Consider the following 15,464-nt stretch of genomic DNA (forward strand, 5'->3'; position numbering starts at 1 on the left):
AGCCACAATTGCACCATTGCACTCCAGCCTGGGCAACAAGAGCAAACACTCCATCTCAAAAAAAAAAGGCAGCAGCAGCAGCAGCTAGCCTGGAAAAACTACATAATGTATGCTACCAACTCTACCACATTCTGAAAAAGCAAAACTAGAGACACAGTAAAAAGGATCCAGGGCTGCCAGGGGTTCAAAAAAGGGGGAGGGGTGGCTAGGTGGAGCACATGTGAAACTATTCTGCACGGCCGTGCAATGGCAGGTACATGTCACAATGCGTTTGCCAAAACCCATGAAATGTACCACACCAAGAGTGAACCCAATGTAAACTGCAGACGTTAGTTCATATTTGTGTATCAGCATTGGCTCAGGTGTAATGAGGATAGTGCACCAAAGCAAGACGTTAATACTGTGGAAAGCAGGGAGGTGGAGGGAGGTTCAGGGATACGGGAACTCGGTACTCTCTGCTCATTTTTCTGTAAACCTAACACTGCTCTAAAATATACTATATTTACTGTTTTTAAAGCATTATGAGAACACCTTTAAATCCGCATCAGACGCAGAAGAAGACAAGGCCAGGTTAGGGGTGCCTATTGCTGGTGTGGCTTCAATGTCCCTGCTTTATGCCCTGCCCCCCAGGCTGTCTGCATCTCCCGGTCCTTCCTCCTGACCATGGGATGTCATTCTGCAGAGCCGGACGTGTGGTTCTTAACAATGACAACTTGGAAAGGACACCTGCATTAATCTGTCAGAAGAGCATTTAGGCCCCTGCCAGCCATCTCTCCTGGTGCTGAAGTTCTTAGAAAACTTAAGGGGCACTTGTGCGGTGGCTCTCACCTATAATCCCAGCACTTTGGGAGGCCAAGGTGGGCGGATCACCTGAGGTCAGGAGTTCAAGACCAGCCTGACCAACATGGAGAAACCCCATCTCTACTAAAAAAAATACAAAATTAGCTGGGCATGGTGGCGCATGCCTGTAATTCCAGCTACTTGGGAGGCTGAGGCAGGAGAATCGCTTGAACCCAGGAGGCGGAGGTTGCGGTGAGCCAAGATCGTGCCATTGTACTCCAGCTTGGGGCAACAAGATTAAAACTCCATCTCAAAATAACAAGAAAAAAAGGAAAGAAAGAAAGAAAAAGAAAACTTAGGGGGCACTCAGGGAGGAGCCCCTCCCCAAACCAGTGAGCATCGTCCTAGGCTCCAATACTAAGCTGGCTTTCCTGGGTGTTACATCAAATAAAAGGGACACTCCCCCATTGGGCCTAAATGACCCTGTTCCAAGTGATGGGACTCTTGGGGGAACGTGACCTTTGATGCAGGCCCCATCGCTGCCCAGCGTTGGGTGACCCTGCTCAGGATCCCCACATGCACGCCTGGGGAAGGCGCACTCTGCCTGCCCAGGCCCATAATCCAATCCCGGGCTTGTACTGCACGTATGTCACCCTCGGATGGCTCCAGCCCAGGCACAGGCCTCCGGACCTGTTTTTCAGCAGCTCCGCAACATCCAGATTAGCCATCTCTCTGCAAGTTTTCTGATTCCACGAAAACTTACAGAAAGAGGGAGGGGTGCAGTTCCTTATGAAACCATTGTGGAAACCTGGACTCCACCGGCAGGCCTCAAGGGTCGAGGTTGGTCTTTCGCCCTTTGTAAAGTCAACCTTACCAGGGCAAATGCTTTTAGGGCCTTAAACACTGCCAAAGTTTTGTTTCCTTGTGTGCTTCAACATGGCACCCCGCCCCCAACTGCTTTCTGCTGAGAGGGACAGAGGAAAATATAGGCAGGAGGGTGGAGAGTGAAGGGAGGAGGGAGGGAGAGGAGGGAGGGGAGGGAGGGGAGGGGGCGGAGGCAGGGGCGGCGGCTGGAGCTGCCTGTCTGGGCAAATGCACGGCCTCCTCTCCAGATGTGCAGGCAGCTCCGTCTTCCAGCAGAGACACGCTGGAGCCGACTCCTTCCGTTCGCGGGGCCTGGGCTCCATGTCCTACAACAACACAACCGCGAGCCCCTTCCTTTCCGCACATGTTAAACTCATTTCCTAGTGAATTACTGGGAAGGCGCGGCCGCTGCCCCCACCACTGTTTGCAGAGGATGCGCCCCATCCATTCGGGCACCACAGTCCTGCATGAATTTTGAGTATTTTCTAGCTGAGCGACTTCCAGCGAAGGAATTGGAGAGGGATCGTTTTCATTTGTGTTGTTTTTAAAGGGAAGGGGAAATGAGTGATTCAAAAACAACTAAAATAAGAGTTTCCCAATACCCCTCCCTGCAGTGCTCTCTATCGAACTGCTGGCAAATTTATAGCATTTACTCTTTTGACAGATACGTTTGACCTTTTTCTGAATACATCGTTTTGAAAACAGTTTTCTCAAGCTTCTACAATTTAATGAACGCTGGTTACCCCAAAGACTAAGAAGCTTATAAAATTCAACAAGAACAACAACAAAAAAACCCTTAACCCATAAAATTCCTGCACTAATTTTTCTAAATGATAGCCATATTTTTATTTTAAAGCATGAATAATGTCAGCATAATGTCTCATTATATAGAGTTTGGACCACAAACATTTTTGGGAGATTTGCTATTAAGATAAACACACAAGAGGAGCTTGTGTGCTGGCAAAGCTGACGGAGGGATGGTTCTCATTTTCTCCAAGTGTAGGCTGCAGAAGCTTTGCCAACTGCAGGTTAAGCTCCTTCAGTTTTCACTTCCTGTACCCCCACTTGTCAATCACTTCCTGTCTGCAACGACAATTTCCATCATTAGAGCTTGGAATTTTTATCCTCTTCAACGTGTCTCCCTTTGCCACTGTTAGTTTGAATTCTGATAAATTATTCACCATCTTTAAAAAGTAACCAACGATTACAGCATCACAGTGAGACACCTATGCCTAGCAAAGATCACCATCCTCCTTTTCTGTCTCCTAAAGGCTTTGACGAGGCCAGCTTCTCCTGCTTTCTTCGGCATCACGAGAAGGCCTCTGGCCAGCCCCAATTATCTTCTGGTGCACAGAGTAATTATTTGCTTCCTGTAAGCATGCGTAACAGAACCTCGAGTTTGGACGGCTTTCCATAAAGTAATCCAATTCACCCATGCCATCCTAACACAATTACAGGCACTGCAATATCTTCGCTCCTCACCTGATAAGGCTGCCGCAGCGGCGCAGGATGGTTTGCGTCAACATGCCTCCCAGAGTATAGCTTCTGACAGCCCTGCTTCCAGCCCTTGCCTCCACCCCTGCACGTTCATACCCGACTGCATGCTGCTGCGGGGCCCGGGCAAGCAACACCATGAGGTTTTCACCCTTGCACAAGCACACAGGAATCCGAGTTGGTTGAGAGTGATGCGGAAGTCATTGTGGGTGTGTGGCTTGTTTTCAAACCCAGCCCTCGACTGGCCTGGCAGTCGAGTCCTTACCCAGGTCAGGCAGCCATAAATCTCGCAGGCCTCCTCGGCCTAGGCCAGACATGCAGGCCCGGGCCTGGTGGTAGCCCCAACCCACCATGGCAGGGGACCATGCGCGCTGTGACACACAGCGGAGGCTGACCATGCAGCCGGCGTGGTGCACACCCGCATCTCAAGGTTATGGGCAGAGCAAACCTACAAAGTGAGCACTGTTCCTGGTGCCTCCCTCTTTAAATGAAAGCATGCCATTGTGCCTCCATAATGCAGCTCTTCCTTTTCTGTTTATTTTCAGAAGTTTGGGGGGAAAAATTGAAAGGATGAATGAATGCAGTGAACTTTTTGCCTCTCCCTACTGGCGCTGCCAGGGAATAAAACAGCCATTCACACCTGAGCCTGGCGAAGCCAAATGGGGCCGGTGCCAGCCAGAATCAGATTCTTTGTAGCCACATCCATTCATCCAAAGGGTGTTTTAATATTGCCAAATTTCTAGCCAATACTTTCCCTTCACTGAAGGCCCAATGTATTAAAACAGACCCTGAACCAAAGAGCGTCTCCAATGCACAGCCTCCGCCAAGAGAGGATCTCCAGGACCCCAAGGCCTATCCAATGATAATTATATTCACATCTTTAAGAAAACTGAGAAGGAAAAATTAACACTAAACTATACTGTTTTCATTGCATTATGCAGATGAAATGACGAGTTGTCATTTAAGAAGTTAATAAACAGTCTCCGTTTTGCAGGTTATCCAAATGCTACTGAATAGAAAACCTTGGATCCCTAAATGATGTGTAATTAATATTATTTTTAAAATCCTCCTTGACAGGCCGAGGCTTAGCCAAAATGTAAATGACATTAAAGAAGACAATGAATTTAATTTTATTTAATGTCCCTTTTTGCAGATCCTCATTTACATAGCATTTTTAACAAAAGCGTTGACCTTATAAATGCTGGCATTTGTACAGCTTCAGCGGAGTTGGATTTAATCACGCTCGTGCAAAGCCATGAGGGAGGAAGCTTTAAGTTCTCTGCTTGGAGATGGAGTAGGAATAAAAACATTGGGACTGGTCAAATGTTTATCCTCCCCGCTTCTGAAAACAACCTGACAAGAAGATGTAAAGGGCTAGGGAATAACCCGGTGCTGTTTGTAAGGCTTGGTAATAATCATACATAATCGTTTGGAAATATAGCTAATAAAAAATATAATGAGTGTTCAGCAAAATCGGCATTAGGCCCAAATTACATGATATTAATACTTGAACAGGTGCAGAAAGGCGCTTTAAATGAGGTAAATGAATAAAATGTCCCAGAGCACAACTGTGTGTGCTGACAAAAAGTCAATCCCATGAATAATTCAGTGAGCAGGACTGCCAGCAAAGGTCGGCTCTCTTTGACCTTTGTGACAGGAAGTGAAAGGAAACACTGTTGACTAAAAAAAAAAAAAAAAAAAGAAAGAAAGAAAGAAAAGCAAGAAAGAAAAAGAAAGAAAGAAAAAAGAAAGACTGAAAAAAAAATCTCCAATCGTTGGGCTACCATTCCACAGTCACTTTAGAGGTGTAAACTTAAAGCGCGCGTATGAATCAAAGTGTGGCTGTGCAGGGTCGGGGGGTGCAGAGCTGAAATGGGGGTAGTCAGGTCATCTGACTAAAGACAATGTGAAATCACAGACAATGGAAGGTTAAGCAAATAATATTTCCCTACAACGCAACGTCAATTACGCATAAAAATCTGAGGTCAGCTGAAAAGTATTTTCAGAGCCCACAGGGTTGAAATTTTATAACAGCTGTTAAATATGACAAAACTTCATCCTCCCCCCCCACCCCCACCAAAACTAAAGCAATTCCAAACTCTGTATGAAAGAAAATGGGATAAACAGATGTCTGGCTTCCAGACAGGAAAGTAGGACAGACTTGGAATGATAAGTCTCCCAACTCTATAGACTAACGCCAGATTGATTGGGGAGGGGGCACCGCCTGCCGCAGAGATGCCAGCGAGTGGGACGCCGGAGATGGTGCCATCTGGAACCGCCCCGCCGAGCCCGCTCCCAGCGCTGCATGGAGCCCCTGCATGTGCCCGGCCTGCCTGGGCAGCCACAGCCCCTACAGTCGGCCTCCCCACTTTGCAACAGTTGGACCTCGCACCTTCCATCCACCCAGCCCAAGCAAAGAGGGGGAGAAAAGGAGTATGCACCTTCCTGGGCATTTCCAGAGCTCCTTGGGAAACAGACCGGGATGGCACGAGCAAGTGATGGGAGCCAGAGTGCGGTGTTGGCTTAGCAGCTACACCGACATCCTGGAATCATTTGCAGCCCTTGGAATGCACGGGTGAAACAGGAGAGATTTATCTGTTCATAGTTGGGATATGTGGACAATGGGTGTTCCTAATGAAGACCATCTGCTTTTGTGTTTTCCCAGAAAACATTATTCCACGAGGAAAATGATACTCCCATCCTTTTCAGCGATACCGTTAAAAATCATGCGTGTGTGTGCATGGGCACATGTGTATATACATATGTATAGAAGGTGTGCATGTGTGTTCATGTGTGTGCACTCTTCCTTTACTTGCATTTGGTTCTCTGCAGGTCACACAATTTACCATAGATACTTTTTTTTCCTGTAGTGTCTCTTTATTGACCATGCTTTTTACTTTACAATGTTATATTTCTCCTTTGCTCCATAAGTTGTTATATTGTTTTAAATACACTGCATATAGTTATAACCATGGTGCTATTAAAAAATTGTTTCTCTAGCAATGTTTTATGAGAAAGAAAACAGTTAACATAAGTGAAACCTTTGCAGTACATGAAAAGGGCTTTGTAATGGGAAACAGCCTCACTTTCCCCCCCCTTTTTTTTCTTCTCTGAAGGGTCTTCATGCCATTCATAAGTATTTAATGCTTCTGAAAGATAACTGAACTAAATTGTGTAATTAATTGATTTAAGGCATCAGAGTCTATAGAATGTGATTACCCTGCCAGAGCGAGGAGCTTACTTCTCTGTTCTCATAACACAGAAAAGCAGTCTCAACGTGCCGGAAGAGGCTCGGTGTGGGCTGGAACAAATGTGGACCCATTGATCTCAATTCAGGTTGGAATTATTGGTTTATATCCTCAGGACAAATATGCCTTATCTGGTCAGAACCTGCTAAATGTATCCAAAGGCCACAAGGAGCCGGCAAAGCACGTTGTATATAATTCTTTTTTAAGCCAACTAACCAAATGAGACACTGCTGATGGGGACCTGGAAACTGACTCCTCAGTCTGGTGGGACATTTTATTCTGCAATACTCGAGAGAAAACACAGGCTAGAAACTCAACATAAGCAACTAATTTTCAGAGGCAACATACACCTCACAGAAATGATTATCATTATGAAACTGAAACGCATCTCAGTTGCAAAAGACGGTATCACTCTAAAGAGAATGCCCTCCTATAGGTATTCTTCTTTCTCTGATTAATCTAACTTACCCTAGTGAACACTAAATTCTTCATTTTTTTTTCACATAGAAATATGCCTTAAGCTGAAGACAGTGCCAATACTGCAATCATTTCACAGGGATTTACAGCAGACAACACAATGCTAATAGTACTTTGCCATTCTAAGTGACAGCTTTCTTAAGAATGCTAAAAATGTACATTGTACTTGTCATTTCATAAAACTATCCTTACCTTAAAATCACTAAAATAGACGGTGATTAAAATTTCTATAAAATTGCCAGATCTTTGAATTTAGAAGCAGAGCAGATTTTTCATCAATAATTAAGACCTCCAAAGCATTTATGCCAGGCGTAAATGGAGCTTCAATCCTCCTTATTCAAATAAACATGGTAAACCCATTAACCAAACGTTTTTACGTTTTTTCCCCTCCTCTCATGCTTCTAGAATATCAAATAATCACACACTTCTCTTAGGTTATAGAAATACGAGTAATCTTAGCACATATTTTAATTGACCAAATATAAGAAAACATTCTCTCAGACAAGAATTAAGGAACATATTTCTGCATATCTGGGGAAAATATTTCCCACCATATGATAAAAACTGAGTATTAAAAGTTATTCAGTATCAATAGTCAATAAAGGATTGAATGTTGCACAAATCCAAAGTGATTTTGAAAGGAAAACACAGCATCTAAAATGTTAGCCAAATCAACATGGCTACTTCATCACTGTGGCATGCTAGAAATCTCACACTTTATAAACAAGTCCTCTTTTAAAATTTAAAGCATCACTCAAAAGATGAAACACTTTCACAATCCTTCATTCAAAGCCAACATGCACTGCCTTTTCAAGCAACTTATACTCAGACAAGACTCCAATAGCTCAAACACTTCTAGCCAATCAAAAAAATAAAATAAATTCAGTTACAAGACAATAATCTAAGGCTATATGATTTCCATAGCCACAACACTAAAGACAGATATAATTATATTGATTTTCATAGTTCGAGTTCTATAAAGTGTTGAACTTGTTCTCAATTGCCTGAGTGACGGCCACAACTGGTCAACCCTATTTGATTACTAATAAGAGAGCTGTCCCTTCTGTCAGATACCGAACATTCTCCACTAAGCAAACAGCTATTCCAGCTAGTTAAACATTAGCATTGCTCTCCACTGGTGGCGCATATTTCTTTAGGCTTAACTCATGGAGTTTTCCGGGTTTAATTTTTCAGACACTGGACAGCAAAGTTCATGATCAAAAGATAACTTTGTAATGAAAGCTGCGGAAATTCAACCCCTCTTCAAAACCGTCCAAACCTCTGCTTCACAAAACTGGTGTCATATGTACACGTCTAACATTTATTCAATTTGGGTACCAATTTCAAAATCTGCAGTCAATCACACACTGGGCCTTTTGCTGCTACCCACTGTTGAGAAGAAAGAAATCCTCCTCTCCTGCAAGGCACCGAAACCCAGCGAGTTGGGAGAGGGCTGGGCGAGGAGGATGGTGGTGTTTTTGTTGCTTCAACTAAAGCTATGCCAAATGCACATTAGCACCATTAGGGCTGCTGATTGGCATCTTAAAAGGATGCAGCATTGCCCAAGGAATATGAGAAACAGCAAGATGAAGAGCAGCAAATGTAAAGAATGCATACAGCTAATCGAGTTATGAAAATTAATGTTGGAACATGTAACCAGCATGTGTAATTAGTTTCAATTATAACAACTTTGGTTTGTTAGTTACATATTTGCTACTTGACATAAAACGACAGCCACAATTGGAAAAAAATTAGGACACATTTTGCAACTAATTGAGAGCAGATTAAATTCATTCTAACACTGGGCAACAATTACAACAGTAACATCACCCAAGTCTCAACTTCAACTATCATCAGAGATAAAAATAATGTAAAAATGAAATACTTGTTAACAAATTAGCAAAAAGCATTTTATGACATATCTCTAGGTTTAAAGCCAGAAACTCTCTAGGCATAAAGTGCTCCTCACAGTGAGAGCAGTGGCAGATGAAACTGCTTCCCTTGACAACTCACAAGCAATTACTGAATCCCCACAGAGTGAGCCACCAGGTTTCCAAGTCAACCCACCTGTGCATGGTAACACACGCGGACAACAAATGGTGCAATGCACAAGATGGGCTCAACACCAGCCTCAAAAATATGGAGCAACTGGAAACCAAGCAAGGCAAAAGGTTTTGTTGCTGCTGCGGTTTTGTTTTGAAAAATAAAGAAGTCATCCTTACCTGTCAATGATTACAGGGTCTGAGGGCGTTTCGTTTCTATTGCCACAACTTTTCTTGTCACAGCACCGGCTGTGGAGCAATTGTAAACAGTGGTTTTAATATGCATTTCACCCTTTTATGCCCGACTTGTTTTTTTTTGTTTTGTTTTGTTTTTTTCTGACGTCTGACAATGAAGCGGTAGGAGTCAAGAAAATAGTTAACCTACCAACGCAGTTTGGAGAATTTAAACCCAGTGAGTTCACGTGTTCTGCGGCTAAACTTATGATGTAACTTTCTACCGGAAGGAGCAAAGTTGAACCTATCTGTTAATACCAGGAGGGTAACCAGAGTACTATATAAATGGTGATGCTAAAATATGGAAAACATGTCGGTGTTTGTCTTTGCAATGAACTGAGGAGAAGGGAAGGCAGGAGGCTTGGGAATAACTTTTCACAGCTTCAGCTTTTGTTTACCTCTAATTGTCAAGCTGTTATTTCTGGAAAAGATGCAAGATGCCACCTTCAACCAATATTTCTTTTGGGCATTTATTAATTATAACCACAAAAGCATGCATCCATCTATCACAAACTTCTATTGTTCCTTCTTTAAGCCTACCTTAACTCTGTTATTGAAACTTTAATTAAAGCAGAAATGAAACAAAAATGTTATGCTTCTTGCATTTTAAAAAAGCATACTTGTATAATGGTTACATGTCTAAATTAGCTAAATTAACACCATATGGTAGGCAAAGTATATAAAGCCTTTTAAAGCTGACAGCTAAAGTGATTAAAGAAAGTCTACAGTCTTCCACTTAGAGCTTAAATCACATCTGTGCGCTTTCTATGTTAATTGCAGTACATGCAGAAGTGGATAATAAAGAAATTCCACTTTATTGGTTGTAATTTATATTTATTACCTGATATGAGAAAAAGTCAGCTTTTGTATATTAGTGCTGTAACAATATGTCTGCTCAGAAATGGCATTTAGGCAACCGGCATCATAGCCAGGCGGAGTATGCCCCTCAGAGTACGCGGCCTGCTACTGTAGCCTGGAAGCCTGCAACGCTTTCCTTGCTATTCCTTGCAACTATATTTCACATGCCACACATACAAAGTCAATGATGCATTTTTATTTGCCATGTAGGGGTGAAACTCTTGTGGTAGTTAGAAAAAAACAGGTGGGAAATTGCTCTTCTGACAGAGATCTCAAGTAACGGGCACGCTATCTAACAACAACATGAACGCTGCATCGCTGCTCTAGGGAAGAGGTTAACTGACAGAATCACAATCCAATTCTCACATACACGCGCGCTATAATAAGTACAAAAGAGTTTCCTTTTTATCAATAACAGACAATTGTATATCTCAGGATGCGAGCGCCTGAGAAGGAAGTAGTAAAATGATTCCGAGTGATCTCTGACTCCTCCGGCACCGCGGACAGATGCATCACCCAGACCTGTTTTCATTTTTGACTACATCGCAACGACACGGCCCACATATTAATCCGCTCTGCTGAGCAGCCGGTCGCGTCGATCGTCAGCGCTGGGGGGAAGGAGCGCGGGCTCCTCCGCGGCCCGGCGCGCGGCCTCGGGCCGATTACATTTCAATCGATGCCTTTCCCGGAGCTGGGCGGGGTGGCGGCGCCTGGACGCGGCGTCCTTTGTAGACGCAGCTGGCGCCGAGGCAGCCCGCGCCCCCGCCGCCCGCCGCCCGCAGCTCACCTGCACATGATCTCGTGGGTCAGCAGCACGCGGCACATCTCCGGGTTCTTGTCCTGGCCCTCGTAGACGATGGCCTGCGCGAGGGACAAGCAGAGGCTGGGGTTACGCGGCGCCCGCGCCTTTGGCGCCAAATCGCCCCGGGCGCTGCAGGCCTGGCTGGCAGCAGGTGCACCACGCTCGAGGGGAGGCGACACGGCCCCCCCTCGGCCACCCTCCCGACCGGGTCACCCTCGGAGCTGGGCTAGGCCGCGGTGGCTTCTCCCTCCCCTGCCTCCCAGCCTCCTCTTCCGGGCGCCCGCCAGGCCTGCGAGGGGCCTTCAGCTGCAGGGAAGGCGCCGACTGTGCTCGGGCCTCGGGGAGGGCTGGGTGAGTGAGGCCGAGGCCCGGGCGCAAAGAGCGAGAGCCCGCTGGCACCGACCCCGGCACCCGGGGCTCCCGGGCCTCTTCGGGTTTCCGCGCCGCCGCCAGGCCGCGTCCTCGGGCCATTGTCTACACCGAGTTCCAATCTGCCTGTTGGGAGAGGCCGATCAGAACGCCCGGAGGCTAAAGAAGCCGGGAAGGATGGTAGCGGCGCAGGAGCAGTTTGCCAAGGGCCGAGGGCCGCGCCCGCCCTGCCATGCGCGCTCCCCGGGCTCTGGCAAGTCTGGCGCCCCGCGGCTTCCCGCGTTCCAAACCCAGACGCCGGCGGGGAGCAGGCCGCCCTGGACCCGCCGCCGTCCCGAGCCCCCGGGGCCGCCCTGAGTGGTAGGCAGCGACCTGCGCTCTGCACGCTGCTGGCGGCCTGGAAGCCCGGGCGGGAGGTCCAGGAGCAGCAGCCGCACGTGGGCCGGGGCGTCGCCAGCGCCCCGCAGGAGTGCCGGGGCCCCCGGGCGCCCGAGCCCGCGCGGCCACGTGCTCCTCGCCGGATGATATTTGGAAAGAAAGTGCTAATGGCCAATCTGGTGTTTATTTTGAAACTGCTAACAATGATTTTTCTCGGGTAAAAAGGCAGTCTCTGCGCGCACGCTCGGGTGGGTTTTGAGCAGAGGCTCCGCCAGATGGTGCGAAGCCCTAGGTGCGCTCACCGCCGCGCTCAGCCCGGCTCCGCCGCTGGGAAACCGAGCTGGGGACCGGGAGCCGCCCGCCAGGGCTGGGCCTCCACCTCCACTGGGCCTCCATCGCGAAAATACAGAAAAGGGGGGGAGGAAAAAAAGTCTACTGGGGGAGGGGCGGGAGGCCGGGGCTGGGAGCTCCAAGTTCCCGGCATAAAATTCCACGGAAGGGGGAGGGATGTCCTCTCGCCGGTTCCCGCCCCCACCCCTGAAAATTATCTGGAAATTCCTTCCTACCTCCCCGGGCACTTCTGACACTTTCCTCTACTTCCAGGCGGACAAAGCTCTTTCTGGTGAAAGCCCCGGGCTGCCCTCCTAGGAAGAGGGAAGGTTCCCCGGGAACCCTGCTCACCCGCCAGCCTCCCGCCTGGACCCGGCTCAGAACCACAGAAGTGATGGGTGTCACCGCAGGCCAACGGGCCGCCTGGGGGCTGCAGGGCGCGTGGCCGCGGCGGGCACCAGCGCTTCTGAGAGAGTGGCTTGTCCTCCGATGGATCCCCGTATTTATATTTGATTTATTTTTTATTTTGTAGCACAAACAGAAATCCATAAACTGTCGGTTCAGCGCCATTGACTCTTTGATCAGTTACTGGGCTATTTCTTTCCTTTTTTTTTCCCCCTCCATGCCCGTCAGTGAGAGGAGATTAAATGCCTTTATTTTCAGCCCTGTTTATACTGCAAAGGTACAAGGCTAAATGAACAATAAAAGTGTACTTAAAACGAAGCCTCCTTCTCTATGCAACAACAGAGAAACTTAGCGCTGCCGACATAAGCCTCTTAATTAGACTATAGCGATTTCCGAAAACATTAGCCATTATATACAAAGGAAATAAAATCACCCTGTCAACCAGCAGACCGAGTTCCAGAGGCTTCTCTGAATCGAGTGAAATAATTACAGAAAGGCACACCGCCTCTGTCTTTGTCAGAAAGACCTTAGTTTACCTGTCAGATCTGTTTTACTCTAAGAGAAAACCACACAGTTTTACCGCTGCAGGCATTAAAATCTAACACCCTTGCTACCTAGGTAAGGACAAACTTTTTAAAGGGGAAATAAAAGCTGCAAACTAATTGCATGCAGAGAGTGGGAGGCATATGTGCTGGGCTGCAGGAAGCCCCAACGAGCTCTCCTTTACTTGGCTCACAATTCTTAAAGTTAGCATCAAAACCGAAGAAGCCACTTTCATTTCTAAGTGTGAAGTCCAGCTTGGAAGTACATTTTAAAACAATCTGTGCGGAGTGGATTTAATCTACAAACTGGACCTGCCCCCCTCCCCACCACAACACTCTATTTTAAGAAAATGGGGGCAGCGGGAAATCTTTAAAACAACCAAATCAACAACAACACGCCACCCAGCACAAAACCAGCAGCCAGAGACTGCACAATGTCAAAAAGCAATGACGCACTTTTCTCCACTTAATCACATTACTGATAGCCAATAGTTATCATCGGAAAAGTTGACCAAGACAGGTTAAATAATTTAATAAGGAACTGCTTGTAATTATGTTATTTACAAGGTATGACAGAGGGTGGGAGAGGGGGCAGAGCAGTGGACGAGTTGGAGTGACCCCTGGAGCTTGGAGTTTGAATTATGGAGCTGGGGAGCTGCGAGGTGAAGATGGACTAGAGGAGAACAAGGTGACTTTTCACCCCAACACATTTAACTTTTAAATCCAAATAAACGTCTCGTGTTACTAGACCATCACACTGGAAAGGAGAAAAAAAAAATGAACTAATCAAGTCCAACTCGATGGGCTTAGGAGTTAGCTGCCTTTGTTATAGAAAAAAAAAAAAAAATCCAAATGAACTGATTCCTAGCAGAGAGAGAAGCATTTAAAAAATAAACAAGAGGGGGGACATCTTGAAATTTTTCTGTCAAATATTAATTACCATAATTAAGACAGAATATGATTCCAATCAGAAGACATTTAATAAAGCATATATGTCCTGTTCTAATGACAACATAAACTATTTTACCAATCGCTTCATTCATTCCAGTAAATATGGAATTCTCATTAGCATGTCAAGGAAGCTCAATGGAAAACAAATACATGAGATCCATTTATCAGAGCCCTTGCCTCTGAAGCCCAGGACAACCCAGGCCCAGCAGTGAAAACTCGTGCAGAGGCATAAACTTTCTCACCTGTTTGGTCATTGAATCTATGAGGCGAACATACAGATCTTGCTCTGTTCTGACTCCTGCAAAAAACAGAGACAAATTCTCATCAGGATTTGAGTGCTGCACCTCGGGGAGGGCACACGGGGCACAGGAAGTCTGTAACTCAGGACTGCTGCCACGGTGATGCAGCAAAACTTAGGCAATCCCTTTGAAAGGGAGAAAGAGAACCCCACCACTTCTCGCTTAGTTTTTTTTTCCTTTCTTAATTAAGAACCTTAAGACTCTTAGGGTTTGCATTTCAAGGTGCAAGGAATTTGCCTGGTGGAGAGCAGGCCTGGTGGCTGTGCGCGGTGGGCCCATGTGGTCGTTTATTTTTAGAAAAGAAAAAGCACCAAATGGAAACTGAGTGAGAGGCTGAACTCTTGCTAATGCCTCTCGAGGATTTAAAAAAAAAAAAAAAAAACGTTCACAGGAAGTAAGTTATGCTCCATTTATGGAGCTACCCCCATCCCAATAATTAACATTAATTTGCAAAATTGAAAAAAGTCACTTAAAAGTGATGTTCTGCTGGAGCCCGTATCGATCTTTTTTTTACTTTCTACTTCAAGCCCCACCGGTTAATCATGTGAAGTGCCATCGACTTATTGATCGTTTATGTTTTGTTTTCCTTCTATGCCATGAGAAGATTTCGTGTTTACATCCATGTCATTTTAATCTCAAAATCTTTATGTCCTTTCACCAGCGCGGAAAAGGAGAGCCAGCCGTTGCAGGGGCGGCGAGCACGCAGCAGGCACTTACCGTTGCTGTACAATAACTGGAGTTTATAGTGGATGCCGTTGTTGGTTTTCTCGTTGTTTGGCTCCTGAAAGTAACGATAAATAATTGCATTTAGTGCGATCGGTGTCAGGCGCGGCCACCGCGCTCGGTCCCCCTCCGCGACCGAGGCTCTCGGCCTCACACATGGCAGGATTCCTAGCTCGGAGCAGCGCGGTGATGTCACTTTCCTGCTGGAAACCCAGCGTTCTCCTCGCCCCGAGTAAGTCCGAGGGCGCAGAGAAGTTGCCCAGCCCTCAGCGGTCCCGGGCGACCGCACGTGGCGGCGGCGGCGGCGGGGTGGCCTGGCGGAGCCGTGCCCGCCGCCGAGGGGGGCACTTGAACCCCCGCGCGCCGGCACCGCCTGACTCCCACTTCTAGAAAGAGAGAGGGTGTGATCGTATGTTTGCACTTACTTTCTCTTTCTCCACAAAGTCCACAAAAGCGGTCCTTTCAATCTCCACCGGCTGCCCCTGCCTGTCGTAGAGCGCCAGCACGAAGTGGAAGAAATTGGATTTCCGGAGGTTGGAAGGCGGCTGCTTCTCGAAGTGCGCCCGCGCCAGCCCCACGCCGCTGCGGGAGGAAAGAGACAGCGGCCCGGTGAGGAGCGCGGCGCCGGCCGGCGGAGGGGGCCGGGCCGGGCCGGGGCCGGGACCGGG

General features: G+C 46.9%; 1 protein-coding gene across 13 annotated transcripts in view; it reads right to left on the reverse strand.

Annotated features, from left to right (window-relative positions):
* Positions 1-15,464, reverse strand: part of EBF3 (EBF transcription factor 3) — a 128,598-nt gene that overhangs the window by 112,443 nt on the left and 691 nt on the right. For all 13 annotated transcript variants that reach the window (XM_007964439.3, XM_038009726.2, XM_007964433.3 and 10 more), the window contains exons 2-6: positions 15,222-15,378; positions 14,791-14,854; positions 14,017-14,072; positions 10,785-10,858; positions 9,086-9,154 (exon numbers count right to left, since the gene is read on the reverse strand). In XM_007964439.3, the coding sequence (XP_007962630.1) occupies positions 9,086-9,154; positions 10,785-10,858; positions 14,017-14,072; positions 14,791-14,854; positions 15,222-15,378 (420 nt within the window). The remainder of the gene's footprint in view (positions 1-9,085; positions 9,155-10,784; positions 10,859-14,016; positions 14,073-14,790; positions 14,855-15,221; positions 15,379-15,464) is intronic.

The sequence above is a fragment of the Chlorocebus sabaeus genome, chromosome 9 (genome assembly GCF_047675955.1).
Source record: "Chlorocebus sabaeus isolate Y175 chromosome 9, mChlSab1.0.hap1, whole genome shotgun sequence".
Classification (NCBI taxonomy): Eukaryota; Metazoa; Chordata; class Mammalia; order Primates; family Cercopithecidae; genus Chlorocebus; species Chlorocebus sabaeus.